The sequence below is a fragment of the Falco cherrug genome, chromosome 2 (assembly GCF_023634085.1).
Source record: "Falco cherrug isolate bFalChe1 chromosome 2, bFalChe1.pri, whole genome shotgun sequence".
NCBI classification, from domain to species: Eukaryota; Metazoa; Chordata; class Aves; order Falconiformes; family Falconidae; genus Falco; species Falco cherrug.
Genome location: NC_073698.1, coordinates 33,744,414 through 33,765,839, shown reverse-complemented (window position 1 = coordinate 33,765,839; position 21,426 = coordinate 33,744,414). Strand labels below are relative to the sequence as shown.

Here is a 21,426-nt window from a genome sequence, read left to right as displayed (position 1 = left end):
CATATCCTTTTTATAGGGCTCAGGTGGTGCCCAGAAGAAAAAGGTAACTTATAAGGAGGTCAGGGTTGTCTCTTTTGGTTTGCCTGTCATTCTGTCTCTAAAGTGGGGCAGGTTAGACTTTGAAATCCCCCAGTACAGAAAAAGCTACAAGGCCAGCATCTTTTCATGATTCTTTCTTTTTTTCTTCCCTACTCCCTCCCCCACTATACAAAGTTTCAGATTCTTGCTGAATTCAGCTTTGGGGGCTCCTTCTTTTCTGTCTTCCAGAAGCTGTTGCAACCACATTGCTGCCTTGTCTGCGTCTGTAGTCACAGTGGAACTCCACTTTTGTTGTTCCTCCCCGAGCTCCACTCTCACATGCCAAGTCTCAGAAAGACCCGTCCAGACTCCAAGAGTCCCCTTTTTTTGGGGGACAGCGTTGTTAGCTGACAGCATTAGACTATCTATTGCATATCATTCAACACACTTCCTCATTTGTGTCCTTGCTGTTTGTCAGGTTAGTCTCTGAAGGAGCTGCTGCCGAAATGTAGTAACGTTGGGAAGCTACACGAGATTACCATTTCCATACAAATGGAAGTCTCAGGCCCCAACAGTATATACACCTCAACACATCTCCATCCTAACTCATGAGGATTTGAAATTGACTGCGTATTTGCTGGGGTAAGTCACTCAACTGATATACACAGGAATCTGGCAGCAGTTTAAAAATGAGTGGTACGGGAGGAAGGGTGTGGAAGTTTCAGCCGCGTCTGTGCCTCATCTGACTGAACCCAGACATTAGCCTCTGACCCATCTGCTGTGAGCACGCCAGCCGGCCACGCAAGCCTGGCCCGGGAGATGTTCCTGAGCCAGCAGCGGGCAGGCCTGCGGCCCAGCCTGACGAGGCGGGCACGACCGCTCGCCGGCCCCCTGACTCCCCAGGGCTCTGCGAGGCCTGTGCCACACCACGCGTGTGCCGCCGGGCAGGTCCCGACCGTGACCGCGCCGACCCACAGTGGTGCCGGGGGCGGCACCGGGCGGGGGCCGGCGGGGGCGCTGCGCTGCGGGCGGGGAGCTGCTCCGCCCGGCCTGCGCCAGCTCTGCCAGGGAGCCTGGCAAGGCCGAGCGGCGCGTCCCTCTCCCGACCAGGCGGCGCCTCGCGCGGCTCGGGCCGGGACCGGGGCCGGGGCGGGGCGCGGGGCGGGGCGATGAGGGGCGGGGAGGGTTGGCCCTGCCCGCGGGAGGCCGAGTAACGGCCGCGAACGGCGCGCGCGGCCCCGATGTGCCACTGCGCGCGGCCATCCGACCCCGCCCTCCACGGGTCTCCCTTCCGGGGCGGTCTCCAGCTTCCGCCAATGGGAGCGCGGCGACAGCCGCCACGTGACGCCCTCCTGCCTCCTGCCCGGGGCAGGCGGGTGGGGTTGGTGGGAAGCGTCGCGAGAGCGGAGGCGCGCGCCGGGGGCGGGGCAGCCGGGGGCGGGGCGGGGCGGCCGAGGGTCGCTGCGCCGCGGCGGTGGCGGGGCCGGGCGCCTGCTCCGTTGCCTGCGGCGGCGAAATGGCTGCGCGTGCCGGGTACTGAAGAGTCAGCCAGGTACGGGGCGCCCTCGCCCGCCACCCCCACCCCGCTGGGCTGCTGGGGGCCGAGGGGCCCGCCGCTGCCCTCCCCGCGCGGGGCGGGGGGCGGCCTGCCGGGCGGGGCTCGCTCCCACAGGTGTCCCGCTCCCGGGGGGCGGAGGAGGGGCAGGGCATCCTCCGCCGCCCTTCCCCGCGGGGAGGAAACGCCGCTGGCGCTGCCCCCGCGGGCTCTGCGTGGCCGGGGACAGCACCCCTCCGCACGGGCGCGGCGGGTCCCCGCGGCGGCGCGCACACGCACCTGAGGGGAGGGCGCCGGCGGGGCCGCGCCGCGCGGGACGCCCTTCGCCGCGGCGCGGAGCGGGAACGGCGGGCGGGCAGCGCCGCGCTGGGGCCCCGCGGCGTGGGGCGGTCGCGCCGTGTCTGCCCCCGCCCTGCCCGGAGCGCCCCTCGGTGGGCGCGGCGGCCTGCGCCGGCGGGGCGGCCTCGCGGGGAGCCGGGGGCTGCCCGGCCGGGGTTGCGTGCGGACTCGGCCGGACTGAGCCGCGCTGTGGTGCTGCGGTTGGTGCGGGGGCTGGGTGTGCTGGCGTTGCCTCCTGCGGCGGTTGCCTTGTGCTTGATGCGCACGGGTTAAAGAAGTTCAGCCCGGTCTCAACATCGCGCTTTTAAAGTGTTTCCTCCCCCTCCCTCCCCACGTCCTCCTCCTCATTCCTGTCCTCACTGAACGGAGGAGGAACGACGGGTGTTGCTCGTCTGCTTTCTTGGCTTTTCTGAGGGGATGTCTGTTACGACTGAAGTACCTTTCTCTGTTTTTCCCCCGATGTCCACCGGGGGGGAAAAAGCAACCAAAAGGCTATGAACTGTAGATCCGATGTTATAGGCTTCTGACTGGTGCCCTGATAGATTGCCAGAGTGAGACTAGGAGGAAAAAACCAACTTTTATTGTATCCGCGAAAGATCAGTGGTACTAAAATGAGAAGTGACATAGTGCACCCAGTTTAACCATGTTACACTTGGTAAGTCTTACGTTGCTTCGTATTTGCAAGATTTTTTCAGAATTGTAGTTAGCCTTAATGATAGATACTGCCAATATTTACTTAATCCTTGAGAAAATAAGTGTTTTTAAATAACGTTGGTCCCATTCATCCAGGAGTATTTCTTGGGGTGCAGGCAAGGTGACTCTTTGAGGTATGGTAATTGAACGATGCCATCTTGGTTGATGCCTTGTAATTTCATATCCTTCAGGGATTCTTTAACATCTGTTGGCAGCTGAAAAAGTATAGGGGAGAAAGTCTTGCTCGGTGTGGAAAAATAATAAAATACATGAGACTATTTCCTTTTCCTGTTCATCTTTTGATATGATACAATCTTAAAAAAAACCCAACCAACCAAAACAAAACCAAAAAGTACCTCCTAAACAAGGTGTTCCCTGGTGAAGTTTCCTCTAAGAGGAAGTTCTCTTAAGAAAAAGCTACTGCTTAGAAAATAGTACAACACCACCCCTACCCCCCCCCCCCCCCCCCCGTAATTGGTTTATGTACAAGATACACAACAGAATAAAGTACAGAAACTTAAAGTTAATTGAGCAAACCACAAAGTCTGACTAATGGATATTTCTAGTGCATCAAGTAATATTTTTTCCCAGGATGTATTTGAGAATCCAGACCCAGGACTAGGGGGAAGGGTGGGCGTGATTTTTGGTGATGATCTAGGCAGAGAAAATGAAGGATTCTTTTGAAATTATTGAAGCTTGTTCTATGTGACAGAAGTGCGATGTAAAACAATTAGAACCAAACAAGAAAAAGCAGATCCAACCTTTCATAACTGTCATTAATGCTGACCAACAATGATGTATTCCCTGCCCACCCCTAAGCACCCGCTAGTGTGGATGTGGTCAAGACAGCTTGTCATTTTATAAATGGACTTCTTCAGGACTGCCAACCCAATTAGTGAAAGTGATAAATCATTAGAAATGAGAAATTGAGAAGGATCCATTGGACTGTTCTGCCTGCTTGTCAGTGTAGGCTTGTTTAATTTGATTTTCAATAGCAATTGTTTTGCTAAGGTTATAAAAGTACATATTGTTGTTTTTAAGGTATTTTTAAATTTTGTATTTGGAGTGAGTCTTTCTAAGCCCAGTATTTGATATAAACCTGGCTTTTGCAAATTGTAGCAAAATACTTTTTGCCACTTCAGGTCATTGTGTTGAAGGAAAATAATACTTTTTCTTTAAAAGATCTTCTTTATTGACAGTACTACAAAGATACTTTTTGCAGACATAATCATAGATCTACTGTTGTCATCATCCAGAATCTTTTATTGGAAATCTAATAAGAACATATTACATGTTGTTCAAATTTATTGCCTGTACAGTTCAAATTCCACATGTCCTTGTATACCTTTAACGTAGGTGTGCACATGTACATGTATGCCCTTATAGCAATGTAAGAGGTTTACTCAGCACTTTTGTACTTTACAGAAAAAAAGATATTCTTCCTTTCTGTCAGCTAATGACTGTCAATACACACTGACTTTTAATAAATTCTAGGCATAGGATAAATTTATACAAAGAGATTAAATCCATGGCAGAATTCCTGTTGGATTTCCTTAAGCTGATTATTTAATTTTGTTCCTTACATATATTCAAACAAGATTGGAAAAGCTAACTAAATGCTTATTACATGGTCTGATGAGGAAGGTGTTCCTCAACAAATCGCTGGAAAGGTGGATTTATAGAATCACAGGATGGTTTGGGTTGGAAGTGACCTTTAAAGGTCATTTAGTCCAACCCCCCCTGCAATGAGTAACTAGATCAGGGTGCTCAAAGCCCCATCCAACCTGACCTTGAATGTTTCCAGGGATGGGGCATCCACCACCTCTCTGGGCAACCTGTGCCAGTGTTTCACCACCCCACATCATAAAAAAATTCTTCCTTATATCTAGTCTGAATCTGTCCTCTTTTAGTTTAAAACCATTACCCCTTGTCATATTACAACAGGCCCTGCTAAGGTATTTCCCCATCTTATAAGCCTCCTTAAAGTACTGAAAGGCCACAATAAGGTGTTGCCAGAGCTTTCTCGTCTCCAGACTGAACAACACCAACTCTCTCAGCCTTTCTTCATAGAAGAGGTGTTCCAGCCCTCTGATGATTTTTGTGGTCCTCCTCTGGACCCACTCCAACAGGTTCATGTTCGTCCTGTGGTGAGGGCCCCAGAGCTGGATGCAGTACTCCAGGTGGGGTCTCACCAGAGTGGAGTAGAGGGGCAGAATCACCTCCCTCGACCTGCTGGCTGCACTTCTTTTGGTGCATTGCATCCCTTGCCAATTTCAGCTCCAGCTCCTTGGCCTTTGTGACCTCATCCCTACAGAACTGGGCAGCATCCCTGTAGTCTTCCCAGGATACCTGTCCCTGCTTCCACTGCCTGTGCATTTCCTTCTTGCCCTTTAGTTTGATGAGCAGGTCTCAACTTAGCAATGCCAGCCTCTTGTCTTCCTTTCCTGATTTCTTACACCCGGGGATCGAGAGCTCTTGCACTCCATGGAAGGCGTCCTTAAAGATCTGCCGGCTCTCTTCTGCTCCCTTGTCCCTGAGGGCAGTTTCCCAGGGACATCTGTTGACTAACTCCATGCAAAGCTGGAATTTTGCTTTCCTGAATTTCTGTGTTCTGCCTTTACTCTTCACCTGACCCATACTCCTCAGGACTGTGAACTCCACCAGTACATGATCACTACAGCCCAGGCTGCCTCCAACCTTGACATCACTGATCAGCTCACTTGTGTGCGTGACTGACAGGTCCAATATCACATTCCCTCTGGTAGGGCTGTCTGTTACCTGGCTTAAGATGTTATCCTCAATGCATTCCAGGAGTCTCGGATTGCCTACAGCTCGCCACCCGACTTTTCCAGCAGATGCCAGGGCGATTGAAGTTCCCCAGCAGGACAAGAGCCTGCAAGCACAATGCGTCCTGTAGCTGGAGTAAGAAGGCTTCATCAGTAGGCTCCCCTTGATCAAGTTGCCTGTAGTAGACACCAACCATAACGCTCTCTTTGTTGCCTCGGTCCTTAATTCTTAGCCATAAGCTTTTAACCTGCTTGTGGCTATTCTTCAGAGACAACTCTTCACACACTATCTGGTTCTTGATGTAGAGGGCAGTGCCTCCACACCTCCTTTCTTGCCTGTCCTTTCTGAACAGCCTGTAGCCACTGACAACCACACTCCAGTCATGGGATTCGTCCGACTATGTTTCAGAAACGGCACCTAGGTCGTAGCTTTCTAGCAGCACAATGACCTTCAACTCCTGTTTCTTGCCCATGCTGCGTGTGTTTAAGGTGATCCGACTCAGTAGAAGGGTAGGGATGGTTAAACTTTGTGTGGGTATTCATCTGTTATTTGCATGATCAGTTTTTTTCTTCTGTTTGAGTGTCTTCTGGTAAGTATTCAGTGAGAGGAAACTCCCGTTCCTCTTACATCTGATACTTCTTTCATTATTCCCCCCTTTTTGAGTTTTCAGTAGGAGGAAATTAAGTTTATACAGTAGGCAGAAGTAAAAATAATTTTAAAGAGTAGGTTTTAATTACACAAGAAATGAGATATTTCCAGGCTGTTTTGTTTGTCAGTGCTTTCACTTCCATTCCAGTTAGTTTTAATGTTTAGGTACTTCTCAGTTGGTTGGACCATTGCTCTTTTGAAAATGGATAGTATTTTTGTATATTAAAAAGACACTTTCAGGTTTTGTTGGATTGTTGGACAAGTGGGAACCTTCAGATTTCTTTGAAATGGATGATGGAGAGCTGAGGTGCTACAGGTCATGGGGAGAACCTGTATAATTCAAGTACTGAACGACACTATGCAGACAGGACAAAATGGTTATGGTGTTATGCTGATAAATCAGCACAGTTTCTGTCCAGCATCTTTCTTTCAGTCTTTGTACTGTGATTTACAAGTCTGTTGGTTTCATGAGGTAGGTGACAGTGCAGGTGGCTCGGTGTTGATGCTCATGTCTCCAGAGTTTACTAGCCGGTGCCATAAGAAAGTACTTAACCTACTGCCTGAAGGCAGCGCAACTGTAGATAGTATAAGTAAATAGTACTGTATCACTGATATCTACTACTGTAGATAGTAGTGAGTAAATACTGCAGAATCCAACATGGTTGTAGTCACCTCCATGATTTTGCTATGCTGGGCTTTATTAAAATTCTTGCAAGGAATGATCAGTCCAAAAACATAGAGCTCAAGTAATTGACTTGACCCTATGTGAGAAACCAGCTTTTCACATAGATGGCTCTTCTTGGAACAAGGATATTCCTAAGGGTATTTCCCCGATATGATTAGATTAACAGACTGGATTAGTCATTTAAGATACAGCAGTGGGGAAAAGCGAGGTGCATTTCTTTTTCTTGTATACATGGCTTTTTTTAAAAAACACGTTGTGTTTAAACATGTTGTGTTTTTTAATCTTCCACACAAGTTTACTACGATTTGAGTTTTTTAGTTGTATTTATTGTATTTATAAATTATTTATGTAATCTAACATGGACCTAGCTGCTTCATGCCATTGTCAGAATTTTCCAAACTTCAGATATCCAGTTAAGAGAGATGCTGTGCCCCAGAGATTAAAATATTGGAGTTTATTTACATCAGTGTAACTTTTTTTCCCTCAGACTCTAGCAAGTTTATCTTTAAGAGGGAAAACTGAAATCAAAGTGGAATGTGAATGGGTGTACCTAATAATCTCTTGCTGTTGTATTAATTGTAGAATTACAGAATCATTTAGGTTGGAAAAGAGGTTTGAGATCATTAAGTCCGGCCGCTAACCCAGGACTGCCAAGTCCATCACTAAACCATGTCACTAAGTACCGCTCTACTTGTAAACACCTTCAGGGATATGTGATACCACCATGTCCCTGGGCAGCCTGTTCCAATGCTTCACCACCCTTATGGGGAAGAAATTTTTCCTAACACCCATTCTAAACCTCCCCTGGTGTAACCTGAGGCTATTTCCTTTTGTCCTGATGCTTGTTATCTGGGAGAAGAGACTGACCCCCATCTGCCTACAGCGTCCTTTCAGGTAGATGGAGAGAGCAGTAAGATCCCCCGAGTCTCCTCAGACTAAACAGCCCCAGTTCTCTCAGCCACTTCCCTCACCAGACTTGTGCTCCAGACCCTTCCCCAGCTCCGTTGCCCGTCTCTGGACACGCTCCAGCACCTCAGTGTCTGTCTTGCAGTGAGGGGCCCAAAACTGAACGCAGGGTTCGAGGTGCGGCCTCACCAGTGCTGAGTGCAGGGGGATGATCATTGCCCTGGTCCTGCTGGCCACACTGATTTGGATACAAGCCAGGATGCTGTTGGCCGCCTTCGGCACCTGGGCACACTGCTGGCTCATGTTCAACTGACTGTCAACCAGGATCCCCTGGTCCTTTTCTGCTGGGCAGCTTCCCAGCTACTCTTCCCCGAGTCTGTAGTTGTTGCAAGCCACGTGTGGGATTGCTGTGATCCAGGTGCAGGACCCAGCACTTCTCCTCGTGGAACCTCATGCAACTGGCCTCAGCCCATTGGTCCAGCCTGTCCAGATCCCTCTGCAGAGCCTTCCTGCCCTCCAGCAGATCAACACTCCCACCCAGCTTGGTGTCATCTGCAGACTTGCTGAGGGTGCACTTGATCCCCTCATCCAGGTTGTTGATGAACAAGGACTGGCCCCAGTTCTGAGCCCTGGGGAACACCACTTGTGACTGGTCACCAGCTGGATGTAACTCCATTCACTACTACTCTGGGCTCGGCCAGCTAGCCAGCTTTTTACCCAGCGTAGAGTATACCCGCCCAGGCCACGAGCAGCCAGGTTCTCCAGGGGAATGCTGTGGGAGATGGTGTCAAAGGCTTTACTAAGGTCCAGGTAGACAACATCCACAGCCTTTCCCTCATTCACTAGGTGGGTCATCTTGGAGATCAGTGTCATCAAACAGGACCTGCCTTCCATAACCCCGTGCTGGCTGGGCCTGACCCCCAGTTGTCCTGCACATGCTGTGTGATGGCACTCAAGATGGTCTGCTCCATAGCCTTCCCCGGCACCGAGGTCAAGCTGACAGGCCTGTAGTTCTCTGGAGCGCCTCTTGAGGAGGTTTTACTTTTAAAGGTGTTGGAGGGGGAAGATAATACAATTACTTGGTGCCACTACTCATCTAGATTACGTATACTCAAGAACAAACCTATATAAAGATTTCTTTCCCATATAAAGGTTAAGTATGTGCTTGAGATGAGATCAAGAAAACCCAGCCAGCAGTTGTGCAAAGGAGACCTATACTCTGATGTCTTGGTGTTTATTTTTTATTTTGCAGTCATTTTTACATGCATTTCCTCCTTACCTGGTTTATTTTGGATAGTCTAAGAGTTCTTTTTCCTGGCTAAATGGTGTGACTGTGGGAAAAGATGAAGTATTAAAAGTTTCATAGAACTTACAAGCACAGCACATTAATAATAATATTAATAAATTTCTTCATTAATACTCTATACTTATTGTCTGTTTGGGGGGATTTAGAGATGAATGAAACAAAATAGATTATTTCTTTTCATTGCTGCTGATTAAACAGGGAAACTTGCTAAACTTGGTTTGATTTTCATTGCTCTTGATTTTGTTTTTTTTGGTTCTTGTTATTAGGATTACGTTTAAGATCAATAAGGGTAGCTTCTGGCCTGCTTTGGTGAAGTAAGAGTGCTGGTAAATGCATCTTTGGTCGCCTGTGTTTCACCAGCAAAGACAGGACTGCCCAGAGCAGTGCCAGAGAACAAGGTTGTTGATACATGTTAGCCTTAACAGGGATCACTAGTGTTTGTCTGTGGTACTTAACAGTTGACAAATAAATAAGCCAGTTGGCTGAGTGGGTAAGTAGTACATTTTCCTCTTAATTGTTGAATTCTGGTGATTCTGATGCATAGTATGGTACAGGAATCTGCTGATAAACTTCACCAGGGTATCAGTGATAGTGAAACCATATTTAATGTAAAGTTCCCATGACCCCACCAGTGCAGCCTTGAAATCTAGTTAAAGAAAAATGTTGGAACTAACTGGAAGGTGTGTGTTTTAACAATTTTTAAAACAATGCATGAAATTTAAGGCGATACTTTTTTAAGGGCAACAGTCAGAATGGATAGTGTGATGTTCAATATTTCTGTTTTAAAATGCTTTTTAATTGTTTTTAGTGGTTCTTGTTTTCTCTACTTGCATTTTCAAAATGTATACAAACTAAATGGGAAAACAAAATAATGGGTATAAATGTTTTTTGTAGGTATTTTTGGGTTGACTTCTTTCATCGAATACTAAGATTGGTAAAATCATGGATATGTACGCCAGGACTCAGGGCAATCGAATGAAACCAAGGATATCCATGAAAAAGGTAATTATCTGTATTTAAAAAAAGAAAAATATTTCAGAGCTTTTCAGTCTTTATCACGACAGTCTAATAGTGAACCAGGTGGACTGGTAGTTTTGGTTGGGGTTTTTTGCATTTTTTTTCCTTTTAATTTTAGTTGTCTAACATTTCAAGGAGGCAAAGAAACTGCCTTTGCTTTATGCTTTGGCATATTCAGTGTAGTTGACCTGGGAGACAGTAGTTTAAGCAAGGGGTGCATGCTTTTGTCTCCTGTCTTCATCTCTTGTTTTAAGGTGAGATGATGAAATCATGATGCATTTGCTTGCTAAAATTTGCTTTATTTTTTGGAGTGTAACTTTTATTTTGAGCACAGATTTTTCAAGTTTATATGTCATAAAAAATATGTAGTGTTCATTGAAAACTGTTCTGTGAACTCTGTGTTAGGGCTTGCTGTAATATCTGTATCTTTACATCTTGGTTTTTTTACTGTCTTATTCTTGTGTTTACATGAACTTCTAGGCAGTGCTTTGGTGAAAAAGAAAATATGTCTAGCATTTATGAAGGACATTAGTAGGCTCTTTTTCAACAGCTTTTATTTATTTATTCTTCTAAATTTTGTCACTTCAGCTTGGAGGACTGCAATACTCTTCCTCAATTTTTCTTGCAACTGCTGTGAGTACTTACTCAAATGAAAGCTGCAGTTTGTCCTGAAGGAAGAAATTTATATATCCAGTCATATTTCTCAAGGCAGTTGAATACAGATGAGTATTTTTCTAGGTCTTCCCTGATTACTAATAAATTCTTTATTTGCAGGTGTGTGCAACACTTAAGAGGAGAAACTGTGCAAGGAAGTATCTTGTTGCATGAAAATAGCTTTATTTTATTCCATAAGCAGCTTTTATTGTTTTCAGGAAACGGTGTTGGTGGTATATATCCTGTAGAAACTGCAATCAATCTGTTGTTCCTGATATGGAATGTTAACTGCCACATATTAAGGATTTTGTAATTATGGGTGATGCTTTCTCATTTTAAGACACATGGTATAAAAACGTATGTTATTGATTTATGAGAAATTTCCAGCTCTAACAGAGTTCTTTAACTACATAGTCATTTTGCATTCTTAACCTAAACATAAACTGGATTTTAGAGGACTTTTTTAGTCTGCCCTTTGTTTTTCCTCTTCAGTTAAAAAAAACCCAAACAAACTGATACCCCCTACCCCCCAGGTTTTTAGACCTTTGTGTTGCAGAAACATCTTTCTAATAATGATAGTGACCAGTGGTTCGTCACTGATTCTAATGGTTGCCTACCATATTAGCTCTGAGAACCACTCTGTTAATTGCCATTGAGCATTCTGGATTGTGTGGTTCTAGGAACATGAATTTGGCCCTTCTCAGGTGTTCTTCAGAATTCTGCATTTTCATACAGGCAGATGCCAGTGTTTTGATTTGTGGCTGTGTCCTCTTGGTGTTTCCCTGAGGGGTGGCTACTGAGATTATAGTGTGGAACTTCGATTCTTTCTCATAGAGCCAGGCAGTAGGGTGGTCAGAATCACACAGTGTTTCATTTTCTGTTGATTCACAGCTTTCAGTCTGATTCACGTCCTTTTCATAACACTTCCTAATACTTAACAAGAATTGTTGCAATAGTAGCTCTTCAAAGTCAGTGCAGCCTAAACTGGTAAAGCCTAAGTTTCCATTTTTACAAAATGACTTCAGAATATTCAGTCCATTTAAATCTTACAGCACATGAAATCAGGAAGAGCTGCTTTATTACTTAAGAGCAGAGTAAACATGTCTCTAGCACTGGACTTGATTTCTCTGCTGATCATGGCATCTTAGAGGTTTGTGGGTTGTTTGGGATGTTAGAGAACAGATGTTTACAATAGTTAATGCAACTGATTAGTATAGAATTTCCTCCAGTGTAGTGTGAAGGATCCATAGATAATGACTTCTTGATTTGCTGGCCCCAAAAGGGACAGTGCAAAACTTTGAATTGCTCACTTGAGCTGAGGTGTGACGAGGATTTGCATTGTTCGGGTCTGTCTTGCTCTGTGCACATTTGAGGATATTTTTGTTTTTTTCCCCCTAGTATAACTTAGTTTGATATCTGTGCTCGTGATTGAAATATGATTTCTTGAGAGATGTGACTTTTGAATTTCTGTGAGGAAAGACTGCGCAGATTTAGCAAGTAGAGCTTTTTAGATTCCTTTAGGGTTTTTTTGCCCATGTGATGATGTATATTGGAAGTAGTTATACTATTTATAAAAACAAGTTACATGCTTTTGTTGAAGATGACCTTTTGTCCTTACTTAAACTGAACTGATAGTCTTGGAAACTTGTTGGTTTTCAGTTTTCAATGTAGTTGTCTGTCTCCTAGGCTGGGGTTGTGAGGGAGCTTGCTTTCATTGTTGGATTACAGAATTTCTCTGAAAATAAGTCCAGTCCTTTGCTGTCACAAGCCCAATTTTGATAAGAATATGAAAAGCTTAATAAATGTAGTCTCACAATTAATGAGGAGAGATAAACAAAAAAACACCTACTGCTGGTTTTAAGTCTTTACAAACCACACTGCTGTAATAGCTAAGAATCTTGGGAATTCCAGGCTGAAGCTATTCACAGCAAATTTATGCCTGCTTGTTCATGGATGTCATTATTCTTCGGCTGATGTTCACCCTCGTGATGTTTTTACAGTGAGTGATCTGTCCTCTGTTAGCCTTGGTTTTTGGAAACTCTGTAAACTATGGTTTTAGTCTGCTTTTATATGAAAGCCTCTGTATTCCAGTGATTATCCTTCATAGTCCTACTTTCTGGGCTTGTCGTGAGTTAATCTTCTTTTTACATGTGGATGTTACTGTACGTGCAATTACATAGGATGTCCTTCTCAATGACTGATGTCAGTTCTTTCACTAAAGGATGAGTACTAGGGTCACGTTTGCTATTTTCAGTGCTGTGTCATATTGACCTCAAGAAGTCAACTCAGGTCTTCCGTTTTACAGCTTGTGAATTCACAATTCTGTTTTAAAGCTTGCTTATAGTTTTAAGGACATAAATTTGTACTTCTTATAGTTGCATTTTAAAATACTCTCATGTTGAACAAGTTCTTCCCGTGTGATTTGCTATTCTTCCTCTTCACTGATGACTTCTGCTTACTTTGAATTATCATCAGGTTTCATCTACATATTTACTTTTTTTTCTCTATTAAATTTATTAATTATGATGATGATACTTGACTTCAGTCTCAAGATAAATTTTGAGGAAGTTGATTACTGGGTTACTGACTACATCTACTCTATACTCAAAAAACCCCCTTTGCTATCTGCATTCAGGCAAATTCTTCTTTTCCAGAAACAGTTTTATTAGTAAAGACTGTGTTTTTCCGGTTTTGTTAACTTTTTATGTATTTGAGTGTAAATTATCTATGGAAATCCAAATAGATGAGATCTTTTTTCTGTGTATGTTTCTGGTTTTGTTAACTCTTCATATATTTCAATGTAAATAATCTATGGAAGTCCAAATAGATAGATCTTTTTTCTGTGTATGTATTGTGCCTGTTAATTTCCATATCTTTGTTTTTTCATGTTCTGATTTTTTAATATTCATTAATATGATCTTAAAAACACACACTACCTCCTTCCTCCTCCCTTTTAAATGTGATTATTTATCTCTTCAGTTGTGGAGTGCCACCATCAGTGTGCTGCCAGACCTGCATATAGTCTTGTATGCTGGTTCTTCCAGACCTAGGGGAGATTTTTCTGATGGCTGCATCATTCTTCTTTTCCTACTTCAACTTGGTTCTCCAAAGTCTTGAATTTTCCTTCACTTCAGTACTTCCTAATACCATACTTCTGTTCTAGTTATTCATCCTGCCTTTCAGGATGTTAAACTAGGGGGAAGTACTTGCTTATAAAAATGGTATATATAATAGTTTGTAGCCTTTGAAAACTTAACCAATAGAGAATAATGATGAGCCCTTCTCAAACTGGATCACTGTTGGTCTGCAGAAAATTAGCAGGTTGCGTTCTATGGCTTTTTTTTTTTTAATTATTATTTTGAGTGCTGTGAGTGATTAAATTATTGTAGAAGCTGAAAATGAGACGTTTCAACATGCTTGCTGGACTTCACAAATGAGTTCTGTATGATATGAATGGAGCAATTACTGGGGAAGAGTCTTTGAGCAATACTTGTATTGCAGCCACCTGTAAATTTGGAAGATCCAGAGAATCAAAGAGAAAGACACTGTGAGCATACTTTGGAAAGTACAAAGATGTGTTACTAAGGTGTGGAGGTAGATTGCATCTTAACGTAGAGACAAAGGAGTAGATGAAAGTGGAAAATAGATGAACATTTTATCAATTTATTTCAAATGACCCTGTAACTGCCTAAAACACATTTTAAAATAGTTCAGCTGTTATTTTCTATAAAAATGACTGGTTCGACTGCTTCAGTGTCACTTGGCCTTGGTTGTCAGGGTGGTAGTCTGAGCCTTGCTTGCTAACAATCTGAAATATGTTTTGGTAGTTTGAAGGATTCTGAAGTGAAGTTTCTATTTTGCTTTTGTCTATTCATTCTAGAAATGCTTTCCTAATTTTTTATCAGCATGAGTGCAAACATGGTGACACTGGACATGATATAATAATTTGGCTTCCCATGTAGTAGTACTTGATACCTTTTTTTCTACAGGGAAAAAACAGATCTTTTTCGAGGATTAACTGTAATATGTAAGATCACTTTTTACCATAAATTAAAAAAAAAAAAAGTTTTTGCTGTGGGAGTATCAGAAATGCAAAACGTTATCTGTCTAGATTTGGCTACCTAGTACTTTTGCATAGCTTCTTAAACAATAGCAGATTTGAAATAACTCGTCATAAGTTGGACACACTGATTTCTCACTTCGTTTTTAACAGGGCACTCGTGTAGAGATAAATAACCAGATTAACATTTTGTAACCACATCGTGATCTTACTTTTCTTCTTAACGCTACCACTTGCTAGATGAGTTGACAATTTTAAAGTAAAAAAGTTGCTGACTTCCTAAAACAAGTGAGGGGATGTTGTCATTTTTACAAGCTGAATGAAACAGGATTTGTTGTTCTGTTGTCATGTTTTATTTGCCTTCAGATACTAGTGATGATAATTCTTCTGTTCTGCTGCACTTTGTTACACTAGGAGAAAGTCTTAGATTCTTAAGCCTTTTATAGTCATGTGTGGGTACTTGCATGTCACCATAAGTGTAAATATAAGAATCGTTGCAAGAAGTATTTACATGGAATTAAATTACAGTTGTTTCATATCCTTCAAGGAATGGGAAAGGAGAATGTGTGTAGATTTTCTTTGGGTTTTTTTTGTTTTTCTTCCCCTCTGACTTTTGAAACCACCTCCATTACTTTTCTTGGCTAAATTTGTTTTTCATCCTTTTTAAGGACAAGCTGATGAAGAAGTTCCATATACGGGCTTTGATGCAAGGAATAGATGGGGCTTGGATTTCTTCTTGGATTCATCTGTTTCTTTTTTCCAAGTCAGCATGTTCTCACCTTTTTTTTAATACAGAATGGTCCACTTCATTTGGAACAAAAGTATTGCTTGAAGAAAACAACTTAGCTGTTTCACTTTCATGTCCTGAAGTAAATTTAAAATTCAAACATGGTACTTAGAGTAGGGAAACCGATGGGGGGCAGGGGATAGATGAATGGACCCTGTATCCAAAACTGAAAATGCATTTTTTTCTTACATTTTTTTCATTGTTTTTCAGAGTTTTGGTGAAGGTGTACTGCACTCTATGAAGTCACTGCTACACAGCAGAAAAGAGTTATGCAGTGTATCATCAGAGGAGTGTCTAAGTCAGGAAGAACAAGATAATTTTATTGAGGTGTGGCATAACTTGACCATTTATATATATTTTGTGGCTATGATATAAAACCATTTAGCTTGAAGCAGTATGGGACGTTGCATGATATTAAATGTGAACAGTGCTGTTACTGGCTGTAAAATCTCTGCCCGCTGTTGTCATTCTTGAATTCAGTCACTGTAGACTTGAAAAGAGCTGTGACATTTCAAGATGACTTTTCTCTGATTTGTAGAATTTATGAAACTAAAAAACCAAAATGTGTAGATAGATGATTTAGTAAAAACTGTGTAACTGAGTGTTCTGCATTTGTGAGCACTCCTGTGGTTGAGGGTGTGGAGACAGTATCCTAACAAAGTAGCAGAACATTTTGATCCAGCTCTGAGGATAAATTTTAACTGATTGCTCTTGGTTTGTCCTGTGCTCAGCACTAAAAGCTCAAGCCTCAACATCACAGATCTAGACTTCTTTTACATTAATACAGATGGGCCAATAGCTGGACAGGGTGTGGAGAGAAGTAGATCTGGGCAGAATGCAGGACTGTCTAGATAAATCTCAAGCTGTGTGGGCAAATGACTAGAGCAGTTTGAGTTAGAAGACAGCAGCTTCTCCAAAGGGAAAAGAAAAAAGTAAGAAGCAATGTGTACCATATATCGCTTATCAAGTGTCTTAGAAGACTACTAAGTAGTAGTTGACAGGCCTGACAAGGAGCTTAGAGAAGGAAAGGATGACTTGAACTCGCCAGGTGGAGGAACTGAAATAGGGAGAAATAAAGCTAAAAAGACTTAGGAAGTGGTTAAGGAAGACTGACAATTGGATAAGGAGGAAGGGGAGAGGCAGGTTGTGTGACCAGCAGAGATGGGTTAGGATTGCATGGGTAACACCAGGGGGTTTGGGACTTGCTGCACGGTGTGGTTGCGGCTGTATGAAACCTTTAGGGAGCAGGCAGGAAGCTGAATTTGTTAAAGATGAAGAGCTGTGACAGAGCAGAGGTAAGGAAGAAGACCTAAATGGTGGAGGAGGAGGTAAAACCTTGTCTGTGCCTGTTCAGACAGGCTGTGCTCTAGAATCTACAAAACCCCTCAAATGTTGCCCACCCCCAGGTTTTGTTTTCATCTTGTAGCAAACCTAACAAATAGCTGCCAGCATGTTTTATATGCCTGTAATGATGGTCCCTATGGAGAAAGATAGCTGACTATATTTAGTTACCTTATTAGCGCAAGCAATTAAGAGCCCTGTAGTTGAAATATGGGGGTCGATATCCTGCAACAGAACAGGTATTTTTTTCTTAGGAAATACAGGGAATGACACCTGCAGAGTAACGTTAAAAGAGTGTTATTGGGACTGCAAAGATAATTAGACTTGTAAAACCCAGAATTTAGGTTTTCCTGTATCATTTTATTTCATTTTCTCTGGGATTATGGGTTATGATAACCTTCAAATACAGTGCCTCATGCACTATTTTTAGTTTAAAGAAAAGAGTTGTATTACTGACTGTTGGCCTTCTATCACCCTGGCCAACTCCCCAACAACTTTTGAACTGGTGTACTAACTTCAGATATGTTCGAGGTATTAAAAGGTGATTATCCTGTGAAAACTGGAGTTCAGGCACAGTAAAGAAATCCAAATTAGTGTTGTCATTGAGGCAAAAATACGCAGACTCTGCAGTGGTGTGTTCTCTTTGACAGCAGTCTGGTGGCCCATCAGTGTACATATGGACTGGTTGGCCTTCATTTGTGTGAAGCTGTGACTCCTGCGTACTGCCCTACCTTGCACGAGTTGTCCCATGGGAGAAGGAAAGGGTTGGAATCATTATATTGAAGAAAAGGAAAGGACATGTAGGAAGACAAAAGAGGAAACACCCATACAAAGAAAAAAAAAAAAAAGCAAGCTATCAAAAAAGCCCCAAGAACAACAAACCCTAAAGCCTCCATAATGTTCTTCAGAGAACTAGTTTTTTCCAAGTCCTTTAAATTGTTTGCTATTTTGCCTTTTCTGTGGAGGAATTCAGTTCATATTGTGGGTACTGTACAGATAAAAAGATGTAGTAGTTGAAAGGTGTCTTGCAGATGAGCAGATGAGAGATTTAGGAGTTGAAGAAAAGATGTAAGAATTGAGGGTTATGTTGCTCAAACAGGATCATTTCATAGTTAACACAGTGAATACAGTGCTGGAGACCTGTAATTTGTCTGGAGCTACTTGGAATGCTACTGCGAAGCATTGTTTCACTTACGATGTCATAACTGAACTAAGGGTAAGTGGATGTAAACAAGATCTTTTCTGGGGGTGCATAGCTTCCCAGCGTAAGACCCCCTGAAATAAAAAAGTCAGAATTTTTCATACTTCAGTATGGTTTCAGTTTAAAAGAAAACTTGGAATTTTTTGGGTCACACATTGAAATAAGACATTCAGAACTCAAATACAGTTCAAAACAGAATTGTTCTTCAGCCATTTCTTTTTCTAGCTCTGTCCCTTTCAGAGATTCTATATATGCCCAAGCAAGTAGGTGAATCTGTTAATAATAAATGATTATAAACATAGTTATATTCTTTGCTGTTTCTAAACTTGAGAACCAACCAGCTACCTTAGAGTAACAGGGTGTAGCTGCTAGAAATTTCATATGAGCTGTGGTTTGAGTACATAAAATTCAGTCTATTGCATATCACTCTGAAATAATTGAATCCAAGCCATATCAGACTTGAGTCCAAGCATCAGTGGAAGTGTTTAATCTTTGTGCTTTATTCCATATCTACAAAATGGGAGCAAAATTTACTTTCTTACAACCTTGCTTTGAAAAGAAATGCCTTGGGATTTTTTTGGAGCATGCAGATACCTGATTGATTTGTCATCAGGGAGATACGAAATGAGGACTGAGGCAATCCGACATTTGAAACAAAGTTTGAGTAGTGACTGTCTCACTTTGGTCTGTTCATGTTGAACAATACAAGGTACCTGCAGACAGAATAGACGGACAATATGGGATAAAATACCTCCCGGTCCACAAACACAAAAACCTGAGGTAAAGCTGACATTTCTGACATATTCCAGGTTCCTGAGCCTGATAAGACGACTTTTTTTTTTTTTTTTTTTTTTGAGGTTGAATGGAGGTTTTAATTCTTTTACTTCAGCGATTTGTCTACTTGGATATTGCATGCAAACATGTGGCTAAGTAATCTGTTGTGTTTTGGCCTTAGGCTAATCAATTTACATGGTAAATTGTATAATGTGTTAGCATTATGCTTTCTTCAGTATATCCAAATGTATCACAGTTTGTTAGCATGGACAGATTTCAGACTGGAACTGATTTATATGTGTCCAGCCTGAAGCAAGGACAGATGAGCACTGATCTTTGCAAAATCATGTTTATTTTAACAGATGTAATGAGGCTTGTATGTGTTGCTCGGTGTATACCAGCCAATGGGCTGCTTTTGTGTAGTGGGTTTTAAATGTTGTATATGCTTTTCAGTCTGATCTGACCTTTCACAAATCAAACAGTGTAGCGTTATTATTCTTATATCTAAGACTTTGTGCTACTGTTTGAGCAAGCTATGCTACCCTCAAGATACGGTTTTCATGGCAGTAGAATGAAGTTTTATGGTAAATCCTGCTGAATTTCAACTCTTAAATATCTGCGGAAGACAAAAAAGTTATTTCTGTATTTCAATATGTTCATGTATTTATTTTACAGATTACATTTATAGGTTTTGCTGAAGAGATGGGTACTGCTCATTTGCAGGTACAGTATATATCTTACCTATATTGGAAAATAATGTTCTTCAGCACTGGTGATGTCTTCTTAGTAGTACCTAGTTCTTTAGATGGATGAATTTTGGTGTTTGAGAAAAAAAAAATATAGGCCTTTTTTATAGTAGGTAAATGTACAAGTTATCTAAGATCATGGTTAAAGAAGTGCCTTGTCCTTTTTTTTGTAATAGGGGACTAAAACACCATTCCAGTAAAGCACACTAAGAGCATGTAGAGATCCACTGAGAACCATTATTAGCAGAGTTCAGTGTCCTCTTTATAGTTTCATACCTTACAGGATGTGCAGCTGCTTTTCAGTGCTTACAAGATTCTCCTATGTGACTTTCAAGGCTCTTCTGTCCCATGAGAAACAGTGGAATTTCTTTTGGTAGAAGAGTGAGCTGGGGATGAGTGTGGACTGAATTAAAGCTTGTTTACATGAGCTTTACACCACAGTTCAAACAAATAAGTGGGGGATGGGTCAGGGAATAGGCAAGAAGAGAAAAACTTTACCAAAATAAGCAGCTGTTACTCTTTATGGGGGATATGAGATCAAAACCATTATCATTTACATGTTATTTATTTCACTTTGTACTCTCAATATGTTTGTATATTTAAATCAGGAGTTGGCAGCTGTTTCTGTAGAGCTTCCAGATGTTTTGAAATCGTTCCAGTTGTGCAAACTGAAAGAAAACGAGGTTATATTTCTAAAAGATTTAAAGAAAACCTTGGCAAAACCTTATGTCATGAAACATCAGGTAAAAATTTTGTGTCTTCTTGTATGTCTTAATTACAGAAGCTTTATATTTGGCTTCATAAAGAGTGTAGTCATATCACAACTTGCCTTGCTTTTGTTTTTGAGCCATCTTAACCACAGTAGTATTAATGTCGTTATGTTTCTGTGGTTTCTTTAAAATGAATGTTAGAAAATCTCAAACTTGGTGTTTTCAAGTGCTGTGTTATTAACAGAAAATATTTAACAGATATTTAATTATAGTGCTGATCCAATGCTTCTGCTAGGCTTTAGTCCCTTTCACTGCCAATTTGGGAAGAAGATGAAACGTGTCAAGTTACCTATCTCTGCTCAGATACAGTTTTCACCCTCAGCGGACTTTTCTTCCTGGAACAGAGGTGCCAAAAATTAAGAGAGTGTCAGGTGTTCATGAAACTCAGTGGGCTCTTTTCTTACCAAAAAATTATTTACAGTTATAAATGATGTTAATTGTATAAGTGCCATTATTTTTATTTTACTAGTATTTCCATTATTATTATGTTAATTTTATTAGTTCCAATTATAAATGTTGTTAAAGCAAACTTCTTAAAGCCATATCGACTAATTATACATGTTAAATGTAGTTATGTTGCATATAAGGGAAAAAATACATTGAAGAAACAAATATCATATAAACTGAGGTACTGTTCAGCATAAACATGCTTTGAAATACTGTTTTCCTTTACAGATTTTTAACGTGCATTTTCTTGTCTTTAAAATACTTGTAAATTGTTTACTGTTCATAAAAATGCATTGAAGGAATCTCTTGCCATTCCTGACAGTTGAAATAATTCTAAGATTGTTATGTTTGTTTTCTTGTTGCTCTCTTTTTCAAGAATCAGCTTCCTGAAGTGTTTTGTGTGATGAGACTGTCTCCTTCGTTCCCAAGGATCAAGGTTGATTATATATTTACCTTGCTGAGCAAGTATACCACAGGCGTAAGATATGTAGTGGAAGTAAACTCATTGCAAAAACATCAAACAGAGGCATCCCATGGAGAAGATGATGACACTAATCAGTCAGTTTCTTCAATTGAGGATGATTTTGTCACTGCTTTTGAACACTTAGATGAAGATGAGCCTTCAAAGATACAAAGTGCTGGTAAGTTCTTGCATGCTGTTGACTTGTAGAAATTGTTATTTGAAATTTAGG

The 21,426-nt window shown here is 41.8% G+C and overlaps 1 protein-coding gene across 7 annotated transcripts in view; it reads left to right on the top strand.

Annotated features, from left to right (window-relative positions):
* Positions 1 to 526: 526 nt before the first annotated feature.
* Positions 527 to 21,426, top strand: part of AKAP11 (A-kinase anchoring protein 11) — a 46,308-nt gene continuing 25,408 nt past the window's right edge. For 5 of the 7 annotated variants that reach the window (XM_055701446.1, XM_055701445.1, XM_055701444.1 and 2 more), the window contains exons 1-6: positions 1,466 to 1,570; positions 9,832 to 9,939; positions 15,666 to 15,782; positions 19,447 to 19,494; positions 20,126 to 20,260; positions 21,111 to 21,375. In XM_055701446.1, coding sequence (XP_055557421.1) covers positions 9,880 to 9,939; positions 15,666 to 15,782; positions 19,447 to 19,494; positions 20,126 to 20,260; positions 21,111 to 21,375 — 625 coding nt within the window. In that variant the 5' untranslated portion in view covers positions 1,466 to 1,570; positions 9,832 to 9,879. Of the gene's footprint in view, positions 661 to 1,465; positions 1,571 to 1,623; positions 2,568 to 9,831; positions 9,940 to 15,665; positions 15,783 to 19,446; positions 19,495 to 20,125; positions 20,261 to 21,110; positions 21,376 to 21,426 lie in introns of those variants that run through there. The other 2 variants (XM_027815789.2, XM_027815783.2) reach the window with 2 other exon arrangements.